This window comes from Sciurus carolinensis, chromosome 9 (assembly GCF_902686445.1).
Source record: "Sciurus carolinensis chromosome 9, mSciCar1.2, whole genome shotgun sequence".
In the NCBI taxonomy this organism is placed as follows: domain Eukaryota; kingdom Metazoa; phylum Chordata; class Mammalia; order Rodentia; family Sciuridae; genus Sciurus; species Sciurus carolinensis.
Window position 1 is genome coordinate 59,923,667 of NC_062221.1, and position 23,627 is coordinate 59,947,293.

Sequence of the window (23,627 nt, forward strand, 5' to 3'; positions counted from 1 at the left end):
AGTCACTGGGCAAAGACATAAAATCTAGATAATGTTCTCATTAACAGCACCATCTCCCTTACATGGCCATTTTTAAAAAGAAGAAGAAGGGCAAGGGACACAGTGCCTTTTCCCAAAGGCAGAATGCTATTCTAGTTATCTAGCCCTAGAGAGCTTAAACCATGCTTATTAAGAGGATTATTGTTTTCTGGAAGCCAGGATCTGAACTCTTTTTAGTCTTTCTGGTATGTGCCCTGTTATTTTGAAAGTTCATTCATTTCAAGCAATAATTTTTTTCTGTTTTATTTAAGGCAATTAAGCACAAATAATGAGACTTTCATTAAGGACAAACAGAACAGAAGAGGCAAAGGAAAAATGATATCCTTCCTCCTTCTTCCACATCCTGCCCTGTACTTTTATTTATGTCCATAGAATCACAATCCATCAACCACGCAGACTCTGCGTCTCTGAGTCAAAACTGTGGCCATTTCTTTAGGTTTTCCTTCTTATGCCTAAAAAAATACCAACACTTTATTTCACCTACTTAGTATCTCAGATAGGTGTCTTTTCTTCTCCTTTCCCAACATACCACCCTAAATATTATTCCTTATTGAAGTCTTCCTTAGAAGTGTGAGAGATGAAGTCATGCAGAGGATGAGGGGTTGTAGAATTGAGGACTATGATGATTCTGCACATCCACTCTGAGTAAGCATATTAAGCAGCAGAGGAAGCAGCACAAAACTGCTAAACAATTCTAAAACCTAGTTATGATCTCACAGTGGTGAGATGTGGAAGAGGCAGGAGCATGACTGGGTGTCATCTCTGCAGTGCTCAGTGAACAGGTGGAACACTGTAAAACTTGATGCTACGGTTTAGATATGAGGTGTCCCCCAAAAACTCATGTATGAGGTCATGCAAGAAAGTTTAGAGGTAAAATGACTGGGTTGTGAGAGTCTTAACCTAATCAGTGCATTCATTCATTTGAATGGATTAACTGGACCATAACTGTAGGCAGGTAGGGTGTGACTAGAGGAGGCTGGTCACTGGGTATGTGCTTTGGGGTTTATATTCTGTCCACGTCTCTCTCTGCTTCTCTAGTGCCATGTTCTGAGCTACGTTCCTCCTCCACACACTTCTGCCATGATGTTCTGCTCACCGCAGGCCCAGAGCAATGGATATGGTCATCTATGGACTGAGACCTCTGAAATTGTGAGTACCAAATACGTGCTTCCTCCACTAAAATTGTTCTTGTCAGGTTTTTTTCATCACAGAGGTAAAAATGCTGACTAAAACACTTGATAAGACACAAAGCTATCAAAAACGGTGGTAGCTAATCTTGACTGCAGTGCAAATGGCCAAATGCTCAAGAGAGTAGTAGCTCAAGAGACTGGCCATGGGGATTGGTCTGGACAGAAAGGTAAAGATAGGAGGGAAGGGTATGGGAGGAAGTTCAGAGAGGCTGGAGAGAGAGCAAGAGCAAACCTAAGGAAAGAAATCTGAGTAAAATCAAGTAAAATCAAGTGAAAGCACTATCCTCACTATCCTGTTGAATTAGCAGATGTTAGTAGCTGCAGTTGGACAAAAAACAAGGACAGAGATGAAGTACAAACCAGAAGCTGAAGGTGTACGTGGGCATATCTGTAGGTGGTGCGAATGGGACAGAGTGTGGGAATGCAAAAAGCGAGTGTTACAATTTAGAATGTGTGTCTGTGTGTGTCTGCCTTGTTGGCTGTTGTTCAATACCATTGTCACAAGGATTAATAACAGATACACTAAAAGTAATTTAAAAGCTTGTGTTTGTTTTGCAAGTTTCCCAAAATTCATCACATAACTCTTTAATAAAAATCCCATGAAAATGGAAAATTAAATGTTGTAACTTCCTATGGCTCACTGAAAGATCCCAGTGGTATCATTTAGGTTTCCTTTTCACATGATGAAAAATTCAAATCCTTTGACTATTATCACCTCTGCTTCCAAGAAGAAAAACAGAGCTGTCTAGCCCAAACTAAAGTAATATTGATTAATTCTAAGTATTTTGACAAACATTCATACAAAGCAATGGCTAACAATCTGACCTACTGTGTAACCAGAATTGAGAATGAGCTGCTTTGGAAAATTCATCTCTGCTCTATTGACTGGAACAGTGGAACTATATACATTGAAAATATCCTAACCAGCAATTCAATACTGATGCCGGTTTTCTTCCACCCAGGAAGGCAAAACCTTGGACCACATCCTCACATCTATATCCACATCCGTTTTGAATTACAATCAGGAAATCCCAAGTTCCAAGCTACAGTTCCTCTTTAGCTTTCTTAAGCACTGCAACTAGCCTTGGGATTCTTGCAGGAGGAATTACTTTGGGAAGTTATTTCCATTTGTCTTGCATATCTGATGTCCTTCAATTTGATGACCCTGGTTGCTGGTGGCAACCAGAATTATTCTGGACAAATTTGTCCTGATTTATGAAACAGTGAACTAAATTTAGCAACTAAGTAAAACAGCCCACTGATTCACATTTTCCCTGCAATTTCCACTGGAATCAGGCACAGATCCAGAAGCACTGGGACAAAGGTGGCCTTAAAAAGTCTGCCTCAAGGTCACAGCTCTGATGTAACAATTTGGTTGTGCCTGAGAACAATATACTGACAACAGTGGGGTACTGAGTTCCTCTGACATTCTGCCCTACCCCATATAGGAACTGATAAAGTTGAAATAATATGAAGACACCTGTGTATGGTGCATGCATAGTAGAAATGGCTTTGTAATTTGTACTTACCTCAGCCACTATAATGATGCTCCCAGTAATGCTGGCAAGGAAAGAGACCAAACAGAAGTGCAGTATTATTCTTCCCCATGGAAAAAAAACAACACTCAAAGAAGTAAAATGACTGACCCAAAGTCATGCAGCCAGAAACAGTGTGACCAGGAAGGAATCCTGATTTCTCAACTAATAATCCATGATTATGAAGCCAGAATTGGGGACAGGCAGTTAGTGTAGAAATAGGGTATCAGGTCAAATCAAGGAAATGGAGGCCATGAGAGCCATATGCCTCTGGAAGTTGGAGACTGCCCCTGGGAGAATGGAATATCAAAGATCTCCAGAGCCCATTGATTATCAAATTTACCTGCCCTTATCAAGGACTGTAGGCAAGGAGCTGCTAATTAATGCCCCCTGGGTGAATCACTTTGACCCTCCCCCTGCCCATTTGCTTCTCACTTTATGCATCTCACCTACAAAATGAGGCCTAGTCACATAGGCAAGAAGGAGAAAGAAGGGGGAAGAGAACTGAAGAACAAAAGAGACCTTAGCCTATAAAAGATGTAGGGTGCACTCACTTCTGGGGACTTTAGAACATCAGACAAGGCCCCCTTCTTCCTTCCGGGAGAAGTCTGTATCATTACCTTTAAATAAAACCTGCTTAATATGATTGCCTTGGTGTGCTTCTCTGATGTCATACTTCAACACCTGAGGAAGCAGAACTCGTCACCTCTAAACGGCAGTATCAATTACACTGTTACATAAAAGAAATTCTACTATAGCCAGCCCAAGTACACTCAATATCACAAATTTGAAAACTTGCTAAAAGAATGGGTCCAGTATTTTCCAGACCAAGATCCATTAGTTTTAACAGAAGTTCTACCAGGTGCATCTTGCTTAAGATATGCCTGATATTCCTAAGCATTTCCTATGCATTAGCTCAGTTAATTTCCATAACTCTCATAGGAGCTTCACATTTTACAGACAGGAAGACTGAGACTTATTATTACGCTAACTCTACAGATGATAATTTGGAGTTTTAAGAGACATTAAATGCCTTTCCCAACATCAATACACAAGAGCTTGAAGCTGTCTCAAAGTCAAACTGTTTTAGCCTAAGAAGCAAAAAGAGTTTAAAATGTTTTAAAATGTTAAGCAATGAATCCATATCTACACCACAAAGAGTGATTCACCATTTTGCTTATAATTCCCCAATGTGAAAGAATAACAAATCTCATCCAAAAGTTTTGAGCAGTGATTCAAATTTCTCCTGGGTTCAGAGTGAGCAACAGAGAGGGAAGTCCATGAAGATAAGTCAATTAAGGCAAAAACTGTCAAAACAAAAACAAGCAGTAATTCTAACTCATTACAACTTTAGAGAAAGGCAATTAAATACAGCATAAAGTCACATGAAATACGACAAAGTCACATGAAATCGTAACCCATCTCATCCGAGGTCCTATTTTAGATTCTGAAAATCAAGCAGTCCTTTGCTGGATCAGAGAATGCAATCCAGCCCTGTATGTAGTTGTTTACACACAGCACAAACTGAATGTTTACAAATGAACACACACACCAACAACCAGACTAACAGACATCAGGCCACACAACTGTCATTTGCTTTATATGTAATGGACAATCGGGAATATTATCCGGGGAGCTCAAGGCAGGCAAAGGGAGGTGCGGATTCCACCTCAGATTGGAAAAAAAACTTTGGGGTGATCCCATACTTGGTTGTGCAACTGTGGCAGCTTGGCTGGAAAGAGTATCTCATGCCCAGATCTTCCTATGACAATTCCAGGTCAGCAAGTACAGACACCCAACAAGGCCAAGGGATCTCCACATATCAAAGAGGATGGCAAATGACTTGCAATCTCTTCAGCTTTGGAAATACCACATACCAGAAAAGACAGACATATAAAAACAGCATCATGAGTGCCTTGAAAGAGAAATTTCTTTGGTTGCATAGCTTCATGTCTACAAGGAACTTCAAATCTGAACAGATAGCAGCTGTGACATTTTGGCAAGGACACTGTCTTGGAGTATGAAATCCTCTACTCTGCCCCAATCTCAGGATCTAAATGCAGAAGTCACTGAATCACAGCTTTCTCACAGGGCTTGCATGTCGAAGATGTCTGTTCACATCATTCACAAATGTCAAAGCATGATACAAATATGAGAGGTGATTATCTTAATTCCCTTCATCATTTCACCATTCAAAAGCAAAGAAAATCCTTATAAGAAACTGAGTACAGAAACATGCATTTGCTGACTCTCACTGATGTACCGTGTGACTTAACAGAAAGGAGTCGCCCTCACTTTCCCTGATACTTTCATGCACTTGAAAATCACAAGTAACAGTGCTGACTTCTCACATATAGTTCAATAAAGATACTGACTCACACCCAAGAACAAACCAGCTGCACACACAACACACACACACACAACTCCATGTCTGCTACTATTTGGAAAGTAATGAGATGCTTACTACACTAGGGGCCAACTCAGAACCCCACAGTAGGTTCCCACTTCCCTTCTTTCTGCTGTGCATCAGATCTAGAAAGTCTTGCTTGAAGGGCCAATTCTTACTGTTAGATTTCCCACACAAATTACTAGATAATCTTGAGGAGCTGATGTTATCATAGGAATTCAAAACAAGAAGCTGCAAATATTCTAACCATTGGCCTTATCAAACAATTCCTGCTCCAAGTGTTGTTTTAAGCAAGTTTCCATCCTCCACTCCCCACCCCCCAAGGATAAAGGAATTCCTGGGTCTGGAATGTATCAAAGGAGGTCAAAGACCTTACTCATTTCAGAGACAAAAAGAACCCTAGACATATGTTCTTTTATGTCTACACTACCCATATCTGATTTATGTAAGCTAGAAAGCATTTGGAAAAATACTTTTGGGTATATCATTAGGCTTTATGGCCAGTATGGGTACTGTCATTGTTAAAGGAAAAATAAGCAATTTAATGGAGTGAAAAATAAAAAGAAACATTTTACTGATATAGTAAAAGGAATTTTATAAATGTCTACCATTTATAAACATCTTATAAATTGATACAAATCCTTATATGATTGAGACATAATCTTACTTTTACATTACATTGTAAGGACCTTGGTCATATTGAAAATATTTTCCCCAGTTCTTATTGCAAATTTGTTCCATAAGTATAATAAATAGCAGGAGTTCCCATTTTGCAGAAAGAGAAACTGAATTTAAAAAAAAATTAATGTCTTTTGCAGGGACCTATAAAATTGATCTTAAGTATTTTATAATAGGATTGTACACAATTTAGGTTATAATGAAAATAAGGTTAATTTCATTCTATGATAACAAAAATTAAAAGGGAGGTTTATACAATTGTAACAATTGTCACAATTCTCCTTAGTTCACAGTGAGACAGAATAACAGATGACAGTCCATTAGAAAAATGGAAATAACATCAGCAACAATTACTATCTACTAAGTACTTACTACAACCAAAGCTGTTCTAAATACCTCACACCTGTTCACTAATGAAACTGTCACAATACCACTGTAACTTACCCCTCCTTCCCACATGAGTGAACAGAAGCACAGAGGCTTTCCTAAAGTGGAAAAGAAAAAGATGGACTTGGCACTTGAAGATCATACTAATAAGATTCCTGGGTTTCTTTTTGGTCTTATGTATATTACAGACTGAGTTCCAGAGAAGCCTGCAACTTGGTAGTCTCAACCAACAAGAGCAGAAAAAAAAAAAAAAAAGAAAAAGAAAAATCACTCCCAAAAGCATTATCTTTCTAGTCAAAGGAACAGGAAAAGCTAGGCATGGTAGAACAAAAACATTTCTGACATTTATGCAATATTTGCTGTACTAACACCATACAACATGGGAAAATCTCTATGCTCCAAATCACCTTCATGCTAGCTTGGTGTCCAGAGAGCTTGGACTTCTACTCAGTACCCGGGCCCTGAACTTCCAATCCTCACCTCCTTTTAAGTGCTAACAGCAGATATTCTACCCTATCCAAATTACAGAGTATAGGAAGAATTTTGGGGAGAAGGAGAATAGATAAAGAGATTCTTTAAATATTCCTTAATAATATTTTATATATTAATATCTTTGGCACATTCTTTAGCAATATTTAATTCAAAAATATTCAAAATGTTTTAAATATTCTTTGTCTTGGGATAACGCCCTAGCAATTCACTTATAAAACTGACCAGAATTAACACTGGTTGAAACGTTTGAGAACTAAACTACACTGTAAATAGCTCCAGGTTTTAGATTTTTCCTCTGAACAACACATAAATGAAGCAATGCAGAAAAGGGCCGCAAAATTTCTGTAAATGGAACTTTTTCTTAGTACATGGCGACAAGCTTGCTAAGAGGTATGCCCTACACACTCTCAATTCCAAGCATGGGTGTACTGTTCAGTTGTTATAGAATTAACTTAAAACTTCTAGTGGCTCTCTGTAACCACACTAAATCCATTTCAGATGCTATCTCAGAAAGACTTCAGGCAAAAGTCAGAGGACAGATGCCACATGGATCCTGTTACTATTTAAATATTCTATGAATACGTGTTCCTGAATGTGTATTTTAAGGTCTTTGTATCTTTTTCACTATTTTTTTTGTATTATGTAAATTATTAATAGGGAGTGTGTTGATGGCTGTGGTCTAAGATCATAACAACCAGAACCAGAAAAAAAGACAAAGAACTGTAGGACTTTTTCAATGAGAAAAGTCTTTAATGACTCCATCTGTGGGTAAAAGACAAGTTTTCACTTCATAAAATCAGGGAGTTTGGTCTACATTAGAAAATTTCATCTATTTCAACATCACATTAGTGCTCTGAACCTTAAATATAACCTCCCTGTTAGGCATCTGTCTGATTCATGTTTGAACATATTCCCTTGGAGCTTCCTATTATATCTTAGAACAGCTGTTCATGTTAGGGAAAGTCTTTCATATTAGACTGAGATCTTGTTCCTTGTCACTTCTGTTACTTGGACCTAGAGCTTCAACTCCTCAATGTCTTAAAGATCAAGAATGGTCAACCGAGTGATGACTTAGATGTTTCTTATTGTTCTTCGTCTTCTCTGTTAGTCTACTCATCCCTATTTCAACTGTTTCTCATATAACCTGGTTTTGAGTCTTTTATCTTGTCTCTTTTAAACATGCTCTAGTTCATCTTATTCTCAAAATACCATCAAATTAAATAGTAGTGCAACTTCTTTTCGAATTTTACCTTGAAGTGATTCACTGTCCAAAGGTGAAGATCAGCATCAGTCACACTAGAAGTGACTAGAGTCAATTTTTCTCCTGTAACCTTTCAAAGTTCTTTTATCTCCATTGCACTTCATATTCCTGATATTACTATCTCATCAATTTTCTTTTTCCATGGGTAGACTGCTGGTTAACTGTACCAGTGCACTGAAGAATATCAGAATCTCAGGCTGGCAGATGAGGAAGAGTTCTTATAAGCCACCTGATTCAAAGCTGCCCTTGCCCAAATGGAGACCCTCCAGGGCTAGGGAAAACAGTGACCGAACTGGGGATGGAGCCTAGATTCCTTGATTCCTAGAATTTTTTTTTTCTTTTTTTACTTACTTTTCCATTAACCTTCCAGTTATCCAAAAAGCAGTTTAATTCTTGGTGTCCGTGAGGAGATGTTGATTCCCAAACCTACGCCATCTCCCATGGGTACATGAGATCAGGGTAGAGAAGATACTTAAAGGGATTTAAAATTCCCAAGATGTGTTGGTCCATGGGAAAAGATTTTATCTAGTAATATGAAACAGAATAGGTCTGAAATGTGTTTGAACAAAGTCCATTAAAAAAAAAAAAAATTCAAAGGCCACAATCTCAAGGAAAGCATAAAATCAAAGGATGGAAAAATTAAGTGGAGAAGAGAGCAAAAGCATTTTTCTTAACATGACAAACCACCCCAAATGCCCACTAAGAGGATCACTTATGTTTTAGCCTGGTGGTGAAGCAGCTGGTAAATCTGTACTCCCAAGTGGAAGGCAGTATCTCACCTTAAACAGACCCAACTCTAGGGGAGTCCTCTGGGTTTCCATGCCTCCTGCATGTGTAATAATTGTCTCCATTTATCACAATGTACTTTTCTAAATAACTGTTCTGCACTTCATCTTCGATCACAAGTTCTACTAGAAACTATGAAGCAAGAACAAACTTTTTTTTTTTAATTAGCTTCTCACAAGAATCATGTGATATGAAGTTGGTAGAATTAGCCCATTCATTTTATAGGTGGAAAACTCAGGTTCACACAGAAAAACTTTTCCAGTATCGTGCAACTAATGACAAGTAGATATTTTTTAAAATATCATGTTTGATGTCAAAATCCAAGCTTTAAAAGGTACATGAGAATTCATGTTTTGTAATCAGAAAATCCCACATTCAGATTTCAAGTCTGTTACTCACTAGCAGTATAAAATCCAGCCTATTATTTAACCTTTCAAACTTCAATATCCCTATTTCAAAATGAAGATTACACTAGAATCTATATTAGGCTTTTTATAAGATTATGATAAGAAAATTTATGTAAAACTTATAATGCCTGGAACAATAATAATCAAATAATATCTATTATTACTAATAAGAGAGTTACAAAATATACTGACTGCCTCAAATCTAACTATGTCCAAGTGCTTGTTTGCAGTGACTTTTTTAAGTTTTTTAAAGTAAATGTCATTTCAGGTTTCTTCAATGCAATCTGATTTTCAAAGTTTAACAATTGCTCTATGTGTGTTTTTTGGATTAATTCTTCATGCAACACAGAAAAAGATTCATTTAATGTATTTAATGTCTTTCCTGATGCATTTTTACCTTTTGAAACAAAAATAAATTCAACAGGCTATTTTGATGAAGTAGGAAAATTCTTTGACACATTTCAGCTATGTGAAGTAACAAAAGATTTTCCCCTTAAAGCTCCTTCCTGGCATACATGATTTAGTCTGTCAAGGGGATTTCAATTCTTCCCTTTTCTCTTCCCTCATTCTATGTATCTTATCTTTCATAAATGGCTTTCACCAATATTTTCTCATTTTATACCTTCACCAACCCAGGGCATTGGGTAATTATTATTTTCAAAAAAGACAGAAACTAAGACACAAAGAAGAAAATTTGGAAAACTATGAAAGGAAAGATTAAGCTAAACCTAGAATTTCAAAGAACCTCAAATGGCAAAATGACATTTCCCTAAAAAAATAGAAAAAGTCACTAAAACCAGGGCTGGGGTTGTGGCTCAGTGGTACAGCTCTTGCCTCACAGGTATGAGGCACTGGGTTCAACCCTCAGCTCCACATATAAATAAATGAATAAATAAAGGCATTCTGTCCATCTACAACTAAAAATATATTTTTTAAAAAGTTACTAAAACCATAATTCATTTGGACCTACCTTTCAGGTAATATGCTTTACAAGTGTATTTTTTCAGGCATTCATTACTATACTACACTGACTTTTTCAACATTCAGGATATTATACATTCTTTTAAAAATATGAAATAAACATATTCTTAAAAATGCTTATAATTAGGATTAAATTATTTCAAAATTTTTATTATCTATTCTTCCAACAGTTTTGATATTTTCTTTTCCTATCAAACTGTTAAAAACTACAGGATTTTAACTGACATTTCTCATAGACCATACAATTTTTTTTTATCTTTTCCATTGCTTTGATGGAAATGATTCCTGAATTGCCACTGCATAATCACAAAGGAGTGCCCCTGTCTTATCTGAAGGGTTAATAGTTTAACTGTACACACATTTGTTTCCCTCAATGGACTGTAACCTATTTGAAAGTTAGGAAAGTGTCTCATTCATCTTCACATCTCCAGGGTCTAAAAGAGATAAACATCTAAAGGGCTCAATATATTCTGGAATTGCTGAAAGCAGTATAATTTAATGTCAATTAGCAGTTGACATTTTTTATTGGTCTTTCTGCTTTTGTTTTGTTTCTTGAATGGGAATCACTTCATTTGGTAGATACTCAATGCTGTGTAATGGAATCTCCCCAGGGGGATTCCTTCCTTTACTCCACTGAGGACACTGACAGGCTCTGCAACCTCCAGGCTTTATCAGGGCAGAAGTGTCTCAATGGAGCATGAAAATACAGTGATACAAGACTGAAGAAAGAACAATCTGCTCTTGACTCACTGGTTTGATTACAGAGACATGGAATCAGACTGTGCAAACACCAAGTTTTGTTTTGGGCAGCCTCCTTTCACACCTGAGATTCTGTGTGGGCTTAAATTTGATCGCTCTTGCTCTCCTTTACCTTGTTTTTGTTTATCATCTCTCCGTCCTTTCTCCTCTATTTCTCCTTTGACACATACTCTTCTTCTCTCTGTGTGTCTTCTGTGTTATTTCTTCTTTACTCTGACCTCTTCTAATTTTCCCTAATTCCCAGACTTTTGTAAGTTGACATTTTCATGAAGATCAGTTGGTCCCTATAACTATATGTGATACAGAGCTAACTCCCAAGATACTTAAGAAGACTTGCAGTGGAATACTTTTAAATGACTGGGTTTGCAAAAAGAATTTTGGAATCACATCTCTCAGGGGGAAATGTTAGGTAGGGGAGTTCAAAGACACCAAGATGGCAGAAGTAGAGTACAATAATAATGTCTGGAGAACAAGACAGGGAGATGAGTCATCATGTCCCTGTTTACAAGAAGTCCCATTACCATGACAACTCCAGGCCCTGAGGACTTATCACCCACGATAACTCCCACAATGGGTTCAGTATTCTAAAATGACCAATGGGGGCAAAGTGGACAGTATTCTAATTAGGTTTTCTAAAGTAACTAATGGAAGAAAATTGGACACTATTCTAATCAGCTATCAAAAGATAACCAATGGAAGCAAATGGGGTAAGGTCTTCAATCAGGTCTGTACAGGAAAGAGAATGCCTCACAGCTCAGTGTATAAGACAATAATTTCCAGATATCAGGGCCTTGAACCTCTCTTTCTTGCCTGCCACACTCCTTTTCTCCACTTTACCTTATGGAGTGCTACTTTCAACTCACCTTCAATAAATCTGTACTTTGCTTGTTAAAATATTAATAAATAAAATAAATGACTGGGTTTGGGTACTATCCAAGTTGAATGAGAAATATATTCTGGAGATGAGAGCTCACAACCAAGGGTGTTATTCTTCATTGCTTAAGCATCCTGTTCTGTCATGTTGGGACAATAAACAGAGCACAGCCTGATCCTCTGGTCTTTTCTACAAGCAGAACTATTAAGGCCGTGGAGGTCCAGATACAAGATATAAGCCCAGCACTGCGTATCTAGGAGAGAGAGGCTCTATTTCCTATAGACTTCCTCTGGTGGAAAACAAGAAGCTAAAGCCAAACTGTTTCATAAATACTATGATTCACTGATGGGCAGGTTGTCAACCAGTACACACTGTCTGAAATTTGAATTGTACTTGTATAATTTGATGTCCACTCATCTTAAAGTATGGCTAAATATTTATGTCAGAGGTTTACACTGGGTGATTTCTGACCTCCCAGGAGCACACTGCAATATACAGAAACACTTTTCGTTGTCACTGTTTAGGTGCAGGAAGGTGTTGCTACTGGCATCTAGTAGCGAAAGGCTGGTGATTTTGCTAACCATCTTAAAATTCACAAGACAGCTCACCACAACACAGAGTATTCATCCCACAGTATCAATAAACCAAGGTTGAGAAACCCTGTCTGGTTTATATGCTTACTGACCTGAAAACCTGCAGACTCCACTGTTTAGTACAACCCTTGGAAATCCTACAGAAGCAATGATGACTGTGAAAGTTTCTACCTCGGTGACACTTTATAAATGCCCTGTTTTAGAATCAAATGCTAATCCTAGATTTTATCTGAAAAATATTATTAAGAACCAAGTCTTGATTCAGTAGAGAAATAATTCATATGGCCTACCAGATTAGTCTTTGATATTATCATTTGAGATCACTTTTTGAACAACCAAATCTGGTGTTAAGGTAATTCTCTGTGACTGGATTCTTAATTGAATGCTGATTTCTCCATGCAAGTCTATTGATCTTGACAGAATTAAAGCTAACTTTTAATATTCAAGCAAGAAGCATAAATCAAATTTGGCTCAATTAACATTCCTTTGTTTCAGGATTTGTTAGCAGTTTTTTGCTTGTTTGTTTGTTTGGTATTCATTTATTTTATTATACCATTTGCTTTTACCCATTCCTTTCCAGGATCTCAGTGCAATTATCCTACAATCAACAGTAGTAGTGTTCTGTTCCTTGCACAAAAACTGAATCCATTACTTACACATAATGAATTCCAGCAGGATCATTATGACAGCCTTGAACTTCTGGAAATTCTGACATCCTGGATCTCCCTTTTTCTGGCTCTTACTCCTTCAGTTTCTTTCCAAAGACTATTCTTTGTCTCATTCATTTTCATTTTAGACTTACTGGGGAACAGCATCAGCATCTACCTAGATTATAGTTGTGAGCTTTTCTCAGAAATAGGTAGAAGAGGAACAACATTGCATAATGAAATGGTGGCTTGTATTTTCAGGGTTTTATTTCCCTTAGCAAATAATGTAAGTGGCAAGTTATATGTTTCATTCTAATATAGTTGAGTTTATATTTTAAGTGTACATCTTAGAAATAATAGCAATGACACAGAAGTGGGAGTTGAGCTGTTTTTTGTTTGGTGTGTGCATGTGTGTGTGTGTGTGTGTGTGTGTGTGTGTGTATGTGTTTTGCCCCCCTAGGACCTCATATGTTCAAGTTAAGTACTCCACTACTGCACCACACACCCAGCCCCGAGTCCTTGAATACTAATCCTGGATTCTTGATTAAACTCCAGGAGAATTTGGGCAACTCAATTCTTCTTGTAAAATAGGATAGTTCTGTTCTATTCTATTCTATTCTATCTATTCTATTCTATTCTATTCTATTTTAGTACTGTGGATTGCTCTACCATTAAGTTATATCCCCAGTCCTTTTTTATTTTTTATTGTGAGACAGGATCTCACTAACTTGCAAAGGCTTGTCCCAAATTCATGATCCCACTGCCTCAGTCTCCCAAATAGCTGGGATTACAGGTGAGTACTACCGCATCTGACTACATGGTTGATATTCTCATGTTCCATGAATGTAGCAGCTTCAGAAAGATGAGGAGATGAGGGGGGAGAGAACCTCCTCTAGTTCACCGGGGGGCTCTATCTCAATATATTTCATGTAGAGGTGCCACTGCAGCTTTCATCTTTATATCTAAAACTTTTATTTGGAAACTAGCATCTGCCTCTGTAAAATAGACCAATTTAAACATCACACACAAAACCTGTTTTGGGTTCTTCCATTCCCCATTTGGATGTAACTTTTCCCTTCTTATGAAATTGCATGGATAGACAGAATTTTAGGAAATGCCTCAGACCATCTAATTCAACTCCTTTTCTGAGGCATCAATCTCAGCATAAATGACAACTTTGACAGCCTCCGTCTCAGAGTCACAGAGCTTAAGGAATCTAAATCATTAAGCTAGTCCAGTCACCTGGCTTCACAGGAAGTCACAGAAGAAGCCCAGCCAAAGAGCAAGAACTGACTGAAATGGTTATTATTCCTAAGGTGAAGGTACTCTGCTTATCATTAATGAATAGCTAGAAGTGAAAATAAAAGCCCTGTACTTTGTATCATTGTTGGCACTTTCCCCTGTGGCCTCCTATTAAAATCATGTGTCATTTTAAATCCTGTATTTGTTAGATGTGAGTTCACTGAGGATAGGGACCCCATTTTAGCATGGATCTTACAAATAGTGATCAATGGCAATGTCAGAGGTGAAAGGGATTCTGGGTTCTTGAATTATAATCCTAGATCTTCTATTTGAATGCATTAAATTTGAGCAACTCAATTCTTTTTCAGGTTTTATCTTCCCATATGTAAAATGGGATGGTGGAGCACTGATGTTCCATGATAAGGCAGGGAACAGTGGCAGAAAAATGGGGAGAAAATCTTCCTCCAATCCATGTCAATGAACAACACACATAAGGAAATGGAACCTAAAAGCATTTTAAGAAGACACAGATGCCCATGATTGCTTATTAAATTAAATAAGCTTTATGGTTTTCATTTTATCATAAGCAGAACTCTGACCTTGCTTCTACCAGTATCTTCTTTTCTCCTTCTCCCACGATCACCTTAACTCCCTCCTTTTCAGATGTACTTATGCTGCGTAGACCACCAAGAGGACAACATAGAGACAGAGCTGGGGAAAAAAGCAGAGAAGTGTAGGGATCTACACATCACAGTAAAGCAGAAAGGAGCATGGTCAAGTGAAACCAGTCTCTTCCAACAACAGACTGTAGTCCTCTTCAATACTAAAAACAGAAAAATCCCACACACCACACTAGGCAGACTACGAAGGAGGCTGACTCCAGATCATCTTTTTAAAGGTTGATCTGGGTCATTTGGCAAATGATGGCCAGATCTGTCTGGTAAAAATTACATGGTCAGGAAGTCAGACAGCAGGAAAGGAGGGATGAATTAAAAGACACAAAAAGAATTATAGAAGAAAGCTGAGTGGAGAGAGAGAGAGAGAGAGAGAGAGAGAGAGAGAGAGAGAGGGAGAGAGAAAGAGACAGAGAGACAGAGAGGAATTATCGTTCCTAATGAGAAACCCAAAATTTTCCACCAGACAACTGTGACTCTTGGCTGAATGGCCTACAAACCATGTGAATGAAAACGCAGGGCCGATGGGGTGTTCCAGAAAGATGAGCCCCGTGTTTTCTAGGCCTGCAAAGGCCACCAGTTCACGTCAGGCCTCCCTGCACCCCTGACTCAACAGATCAGCTGAGGAGGCAATCATGCCCTCTCCACACAGTTTAGAAAGAGTATAGGGCTCTAAGTTAAAATACCTCCTTTCTGGACATAGCCCCACTGTTGACCCTCTTGATTTATCAATCTGAAGCCAGAGTTACCATTCATAAAGTGGTAGTGACAGATTTCTTCATTATCTTTGAGATTCTTTCAAGATTCGGGATTTTTTATAGTGCCAATAACTGCCAACCCTACCCTTGCTAGATTACATTTCTTGAACAAAACAATTACCCTCACTTTCTCATTCTTACTTCATTGCCCAAAATTAATTATTGCGCTTGAAGATGTTCTTGTGGAGTCCCTTCCATCCTTAAGATGTATGATTCTAAGTAACCCACAGCTTAATCAATTCTTTTGAACCAACAGAACCACTGTTATGCCAAATCAAAGGGTTATCCTTTTAGGTGACCCTGCCCACTCTTTGAAAATCATTAAATCCCACCCATAAAGTAAGAAGACATTTTATCAAACAGTTCTAAAAGAATTTCATGCAGTGACTTCTTGGGAGTTTATGGAATGAGAAAATATTGGTAACAGAATCCACTGGATTCTCAGAGATGGGATCTGTTAAAGAGAGAGAGAGAGAAAAGTAGTTCATTATTTTTCTTTATTAAAACCTGTAAAGGAATTCCTGATTCCTCTGGCTGAAAGAGGGGGGGAAGGTATAAGCAGTTGCTGCTCTCATCTAATTGAATTTGAAAGTCTCTGTGACACTTAGTATATATAAGGGACTAGATGACTACTAAAGAGCTGACCATAATCCCAGCAGCTCAGGAGGCTGAGGCAGGAGGATCGTGAGTTCAAAACCAACCTCTGTAACTTAGTGAGGCACTTAGCAACTCAGCAAGACCCTATCTCCAAATAAAATATTAAAAAGGACTGGGGATGTGGCTCAGTGGTTAAGTACCCCTGGGTTCCAGTCTCAGTACCAAAAAACAAAAACAAAAAGAGCTGACCAGCCCTCAAATGGACAAGCCCCATGAAGAAGCAACTGTGATTCTGGCACACTGGACCCAAGAACTGGTGAGACAAAGAATTTCCCAGGTTTCCTTCCCAAGGAGTGGGACATAATAAGCTGACTAGTGCATTTTGAAGAGTCAAGCACAAAGATGTTTTAATTGTATGTGAGAAAAAAAAAAGGGTCTCATCTCCTGAGGAAATAGCCATTACAATAATTTCAGAAGAGCTATTTCAGGAAGACAAACTCAACTTCTTATTTGAAATAATTTGGGGACACAATGTACACTTTCAACAAACAGGTAAAAATAGTTCAATTTGGGATTCGGGAGCAGCACAAGATCTGTATGAAGCAGTTGTCTGAGTTTTCAATTTCTCTTTCAAGGCATTCCTTCTAGAAATGAGAAAGTAGTCAGTGAAGTGGAATTAGAGTGAGAAAGAACCTGAGTTTACTTTTTTCTTTTCTATCAACCACTAATAAGATTTATAATGGCCAAGATAAAGGGATTTTGGGAAGAGGATTCTAGGAGGGAGAGAGAATTGACTAACCTATGTACATTTCCTTTTTTCCCTCTTTTATTCCCAAGAATAACAAAATTCAAATGGCACAAACACTAACAAACATAGCAAGAAAACACGCAGGAGAAAGCTAACTTTAGGTTAAAAAAAAAGAAAGGAAAGGAAAAAACAGCACCAATTTGTTTGTTTTTCTTAAAGAGCTAGCAATAGGGGGAGAAAAGGAGCAGACACTTTCAAATGACACAGGTAAGAAAGGAATATCTCCCTCACATCTGTTTAAATTCCACAAATGTATATAAAACAAGTACAATGTGCCAAGGATTTTCTGAGCCACAGTTTTAAATAACATGAATTAAAATACAAAAAACTGGAAAGGGTAGGGAGGACACCTACAACATTAGCCAGAGCTTGCAAGAAGGAAATAGTGAGACATCCATAGTCCACACTCCTGTAACTTTCTCTCCCAATTATCTGGCCAGGAAACCACACAATTAATGTGATAAATGCTTTCTGCCACCACACAGAAATCTTAACAACATTTCATGAATACAGAACCAAGCTGTTATTCATTCAACACATACATACTGAGTATTTACAACTACAATCCCAGCTGATATATTTGAAAGGAGTATGGTTATTGATGACCCAACTGAGACCTATATTGACCCTAATAAAGCACCAATTTTAAATCATATTTTAGTGCCCCAGGTATTAAGAATAATCATCCATCTAATAATCATCCAGGTCTAAGAGTCCCTACTTTAGGGATGCAAAAATAACTAAGGTCATTCTTGATTTCAAGGAGCTCATGTGAAAACAAATGACAGAAGAGGAATAAATTTCCTGCTATACGTGTTCAGAAAAGGGGAAAATGATGAATTTCTTGGGAGTTGTAGAGGGAGTGAGGAATGCCTCATAGAAATAGGTATGTTTATGTTTGGATAGTCACGATTTGAACATGTAAAGAAGGAAGAGGAAAAATTATTACTGTAACTAGTAATAAGAATAAACACAGAACCCAACCAATAAATGAGTTAAGGAACTGGGCAGACACTTCACAGAAGATATACAGGTGATCAACAAATATATGAAAAAGTTCTCATCATTCCTAATAATTAGAGAAATGCAAATTAAAACCACCCTAAGATTTTATCTAACTCCAATTAGAATGGCTTTTATCAATAAGTGTTGGCCTGGAGGTGGGGAAAAAGGCACACTCATGCATTGCTGGTGGAATTGCAAATTGGTGCAGCCACTTGGGAAAGCAGTATAGAGATTCCTCAGAAAACTTGGAATGGACCCACCATTTGACCCAGCTATCCCACTCCTCAGTTTATACCCAAAAGACTTAAAATCAGCATACTACAGTGATGCAGCCACATCAATGTTCATAGCAGCTCAATTAACAATAACTAGATTGAGGAACCAACAAATATGCCCTTCAATTGATGAATGGATAAAGAATCTATGGCACATATACACAATGGAATATTACTCAGCCATAAAGAAGAAAAAATATGGCATATGCTGGTAAATGGATGAAGCTGGAAAAATATGCTAAGGGAAATAGGCCAATCCGAAAAAAACAAAGGTCGAATGTTTTCTCTGATAAGTGGATGATGATACATAAGGGGGGGTGGGCACGGGGAGGAAGAGAAAAATGAAGTAACTTTGGATGGTGTAGAGGAAAATGGGGTGGGAGGGAGTGGAGAAAGGAAAAATAGTAGAATGAGACAGATAGTATTACCCTATGTACATGTATGATTACATGAATGGTGTGAATATACATTGTGTACAACCATAGAAATAAAAAGTTGTACCCCATTTGTGTACAATGAATCAAAATGCAATCTGTAAAAATAAAAAAAGAATAAATACATATCTATTGTTTGCTGGGATCAGGCCCTGTTTTTGGCACTTGACATCAGTCATTTGTTAAACTTAACCTAAACCACACAAGTAGTCCTATTATTTCCCCATTTTGCAGATAGGAAGACTAAAGCTCAAAAAGCTTATATACTTTACTCAGAGTCACGCAGCTAGAGATTGGAGAAAGTAGACATTAGTCTTTTATCTATCCTAATCCAGAGCCTGCATGCTTCCCAAGAAGAATAAACAAGGTGACAGAGTTGGGGGAGATAGAACTGGGGAAGTTGAGGGGAAGTGAGGCTGCCTTAAACAATGTTGGCTTTATTTAGTAGAAAGGGACAAACACTGAAAGTTTCTCAGGAGAGAATGCTACAATAAAAGCTATACCTTAGGTTTTAGACTATGAATCATGAATTATATCTTACGATCTGAAATGATAAAATCAAAAGTTTGAAGGGTTTCACCCTGCCTCTACAACCACACACACAAAAAAAGTGTGGCTAGCAGCCAGACAGAATTGCTGCCTCAAACTGTTCAGGCAAATTCCCAACATGCCAGGCCTCAAGGAAGAGTCTATGGAGCAGGCCTTCAGAGAAAAGCAGTGTCTGTAATCCCACAGGACAAGGACTTAACTCTACTGGTCCCTGGAGCTGTCCAAATCTGGCATAACGAGAGCCCTGGGGTAGCATCCTCTGGAACCTGAGGCCATCCCACAGGCTGACAGCACAACAGAGCAGGCCCTAGATCTACTGGCAGAGCCTGGACTCCTAACTTCCAGGCCCGGGCTCGTTGCATCAACTCATACTGTTCTGCTACCAAATACATGACACTGAGTAAGCTCCTTTCCTTTTCTGGGAATTCCTTTCCTCATCTATGCAAAAGGGAACTTAGCTCAATGGGTCTCAGATATCACAATCTTCAATCCTTCCTTTCTGACATACCAGCAGAAAGAATCTGCTTCCAGTGGAGGCTCACGAACCAGGATTTAGGGGAGAAGCAATACCTCCTAAGAGCTGCTGCAGTTTGTAAACTTCCTAGCTAAAAATAACTACTTTTTTAGCTCTGTGAAGTCTTTCAATCCTCACTGAATTCAATTTGGCCTAGGATTATACTTTTAACTACAAACTAGATCACTGATGTCAAAAGTAATTCATCATTAGAAGGCACCAAGATTAAACCTAGGTATATGTAGAGAACTCATCCTATCAGTGAGTGAACACTCCAGAATCCAGATCTGTCAAAACCTGAGGATGTCCTTTTATCATTTAGGAGATTTGTTTTAGTCTCAAATGTTGGTATGTACTATACGTACGAATAAAATCCCCTGGAGGGTGAGCAAAAGCTATCACTAGAGAGGTTTTAGAGGATGCAGGGGAGGAAAGAACAATGATGATGCAAAGTGCAACCACACAAAACAAATTTCCAAAGGGGTAAAAATATTTATTTTTTAAGTGATTGTCAATTATGTGTATCCGAGGAACTTTGCTCATCGGAGTGGAGGCGAAATAGGAAGGAGACACAAGGCTGCTTCTGCCCCTAGAAAAGTTGCTAGTAGAGCAGAAATGAACACATGGTGCCAAATATTTATGAAAGGATGTCTTAAACCTCATTGGTTCATCAGACGATGCCCATTAGTATAACCACAGTGGTGTCCACATGTGACTTGCTCTTTTAAACAATTAATTGCAGAAGTCTGAGGCCTGATAAATCTACATCTTCACCTTCTTTGACCTCCAACTCGGGTACAGGAACAAGGGAATGGCTGACAAATGTTAACATTCAGAGTGTAGTAAACATAATTACAGAACCAAAGAAACCCTCCTATTGACATTGACCTCATGGTTATTTTTATATGGCCAAACATGAATATGCATTCCTTCCCCAGACCTGAGAAAGGAAAATTTGCCCAATATGTGTCAACAAATCATAAGTAAGATGTCCAACCTCACATCTGAGACTCCTGGGAAGACCATTCCACAGAACCAGCCACATTTTGCTTGGGGGTCTCTTTGCTGTCAGGTACTCAAGATCCCCTCTCTGTCCAGAATTGACTGGTTTCTGGAAGACCACTCCAAAATGCCACTCACTTAAAAGAAAGGAGATTTATACTTTGGGCATGTCTTAGCAAATCCAATAGGAGGCACAAGTAAGCAGGAGACAAATCCTGGAAAGGATTCAGGCTTTCTCCTCCTTTCCTGCCCAAGGCATAAGTCTAGTGAGCTCTGGGATATAAGCTACAAACAGCACACTGGGAGTTAAAAGTCTCAGGCTTCATAACTCATCTGACAGTTGTACACCTGAGAGTCTTATGGCCTGTGACAGCATAGACCTTGTGGGATAAGCTGCTAAAGGCATGTGAATGTCAGAACATGATGTGCACTTTCTTCTCCTGGTCCATATGCAGCCTGGTCCATATGCAGCACTACCAAGTAATCCCCAGAGCTGTCGCTCCTCCAACAGCTGTGGAAGACTCTGCTATACTGACACCAAAAGTCAGAATGTGGGGAGAAAGTGGGTTAAATTTGGAGTAACAAGGGTGAGTGGGTAAATTCATTCTAAATTCTCTCTATTGAAGTATCCAGATAGATCTTCAAAATTGTGGATGTGGGAAATAATGTCAATTTACACTATATGCCTCCTGACACTAACTTCAGGGATGTTAAGTACACAAAGATGCCTTGGGCATCTGATGTCAAAAGTCAGCACTTGTAGATACTTTAATGAGAACCCCTCAAAGTTTCACCTCCCCCTAGCATTCCTTTCCTGTAACCTTGGAGCTTTACCTTTTTATAGAAGAGAACAGACACATTTTTTTAGGAACACGTTTACTTTTAACTTTGCTATCTTAAGAACACTTTCTTTACACTTACCAGAAAAAAGGAAGAAAAAAAAAAAATGCAGACTGAAGTATAGAACCGGTGAGGGAGAGGAGACAGAGATGGGAATGGTTATAGACCAAGAATGACCCTTGAGAAGAAAACTTATAATAGACCCAACTGTGATAAATGGTGCTTTAAATATTACCCACTCAGTGCAGCCCTCTTTTTTAGAGTAAAGTTGATGTTTCGAGAGAGAAGACTTGCCCAAGTTCATCTAGTGTTGGTTACAAAGCTTGGGCCAACAGATGTCAAGATTCATAAACATCAGACAGACATTTAAGAAATCCACTCCAAAAGACTGCAGAGCAGAGCAATACCAAGATGACCCGAGAGTAGGGAGGACTCAGGAGCGCATCCAAGAGCCACAGGGGGCGTTAGGTGTGGAAGTACGCGCGCCAGGGTACCTTGATGTAGGCCCGCTGCAGGTAGTTGTAGGGCACTCTGCGCTGAAAGTCGCTGCGCACATCCTCGCTAACGCGGTGTCGGGACGCGGGTCCCCCGAGGCGCTGGGTCTCACAGCTGCGGTAGCAGCGCGCCCGCTCCAGCAAGGCGCGAAAGAAGGGCAGCTCGGCCCCGGGGCCCGCACCCGGGGGCACGAGAGGGCGGCGCACGGCGCAGTGGCGGGCACAGCGCGTGCGGATCTCCCGCAGGCGCCGGTGGCTGCGCAGCGCCGCTTCCAAGTCGTGCACCGCTTGATCGTAGTCCCCGTTGTAATAGGCAGCCACGCCGCTGGCGTAGAGCAGGTCGAAAGGCTGCAGAGGCCCGCGCTCAGGCTCTGGTTCCTGGCGCCCGCTGTCCGGGGGGCCGCCACACAGCGGCAGCGGTAGCAGCAGCAGCAGCAGCAGCAGCGACGCCCAGATGCGCTCCTGCATCCTCTGCAGCAGAGAGGCGCGCGACCGCCCCGCTCCGAGACCGCTCTGCGGCACCTCGCGACCGGGCCCCTCTCCCAACTCCGCAGGCAAGCGCGCCGGTCCCGCAGCAAAATCTGGCTGCCAGACAGCCCCAGGTGACCGCCCGCGCTGCTCGGACAGAGAGGCGGAGGCTCTGCCCGGCCCGCGGCTCTTAAAGGGACGCCCACAGCTCGCACGCTCCTCCTGCTGCCCCGGCCTCTGCTAGCCGCGCTCCCAGACTTAAAACCGCAGCCGTGGGGTTGCCAGACAGGGGCCGCACACAAGTGCCGGGCAGAGAGCTAGCGCCGCTTGAGGCCAAACCCGGGGGAGGAGCTTTACACGTGAGTCCTGTTCTAGGTTGCAGAAGCGGATATTACTACCCTTTCTTTTTTATAGACAAAAAAAAAAAAAAATCGTTTTAATGAGGTTAGGGTCTTAATCACTTTCTGGAATGTGTACGTGATCTCACAATCTGCAGGGTTCTTCGGTTTGAAAAGAAAAGTGACTTGCCCTAGTTTATACAGCTGAGTTGTGGGCAAAGGAAGGACTGGACCTTGGACCTTTGGGATCAAAGCTTACTGCCCCTTCCCTTGACGAGTGGGTGTCTGTCCTTTACCTTCTCCCACTTTGTGTGGATGTGTGAGTTCGTGGACTGGGGCAAGATTGAACAATAAACATGCTACTTCTGTGTCTGCCTTACAGGACAGGGAACAAGAACACCTAGAACAAGGAGAAACTACTTAAGACTCTGCCTCTGTCAGTTTTCCAGCGGTTTAACCTTAAGTAACTGAGCCTCAGTTTCCTCATCTCTTAAAATAGCCAAATGTCCACATGTCAATTGCTATTCAGATATAAATTCTTGTACAATTTGAACAGAGTCATTCTAATAAATCTAGTACCTCCAGGATTTAAG

General features: G+C 39.6%; 1 protein-coding gene across 1 annotated transcript in view; it reads right to left on the bottom strand.

Annotated features, from left to right (window-relative positions):
- Positions 1-22,991, bottom strand: part of P3h2 (prolyl 3-hydroxylase 2) — a 158,310-nt gene extending 135,319 nt beyond the window's left edge. The window contains 1 exon segment of the mRNA XM_047565062.1: positions 22,229-22,991. Within this exon segment, the coding sequence (XP_047421018.1) occupies positions 22,229-22,696 (468 nt within the window). The 5' untranslated portion in view covers positions 22,697-22,991.
- Positions 22,992-23,627: the final 636 nt, after the last annotated feature.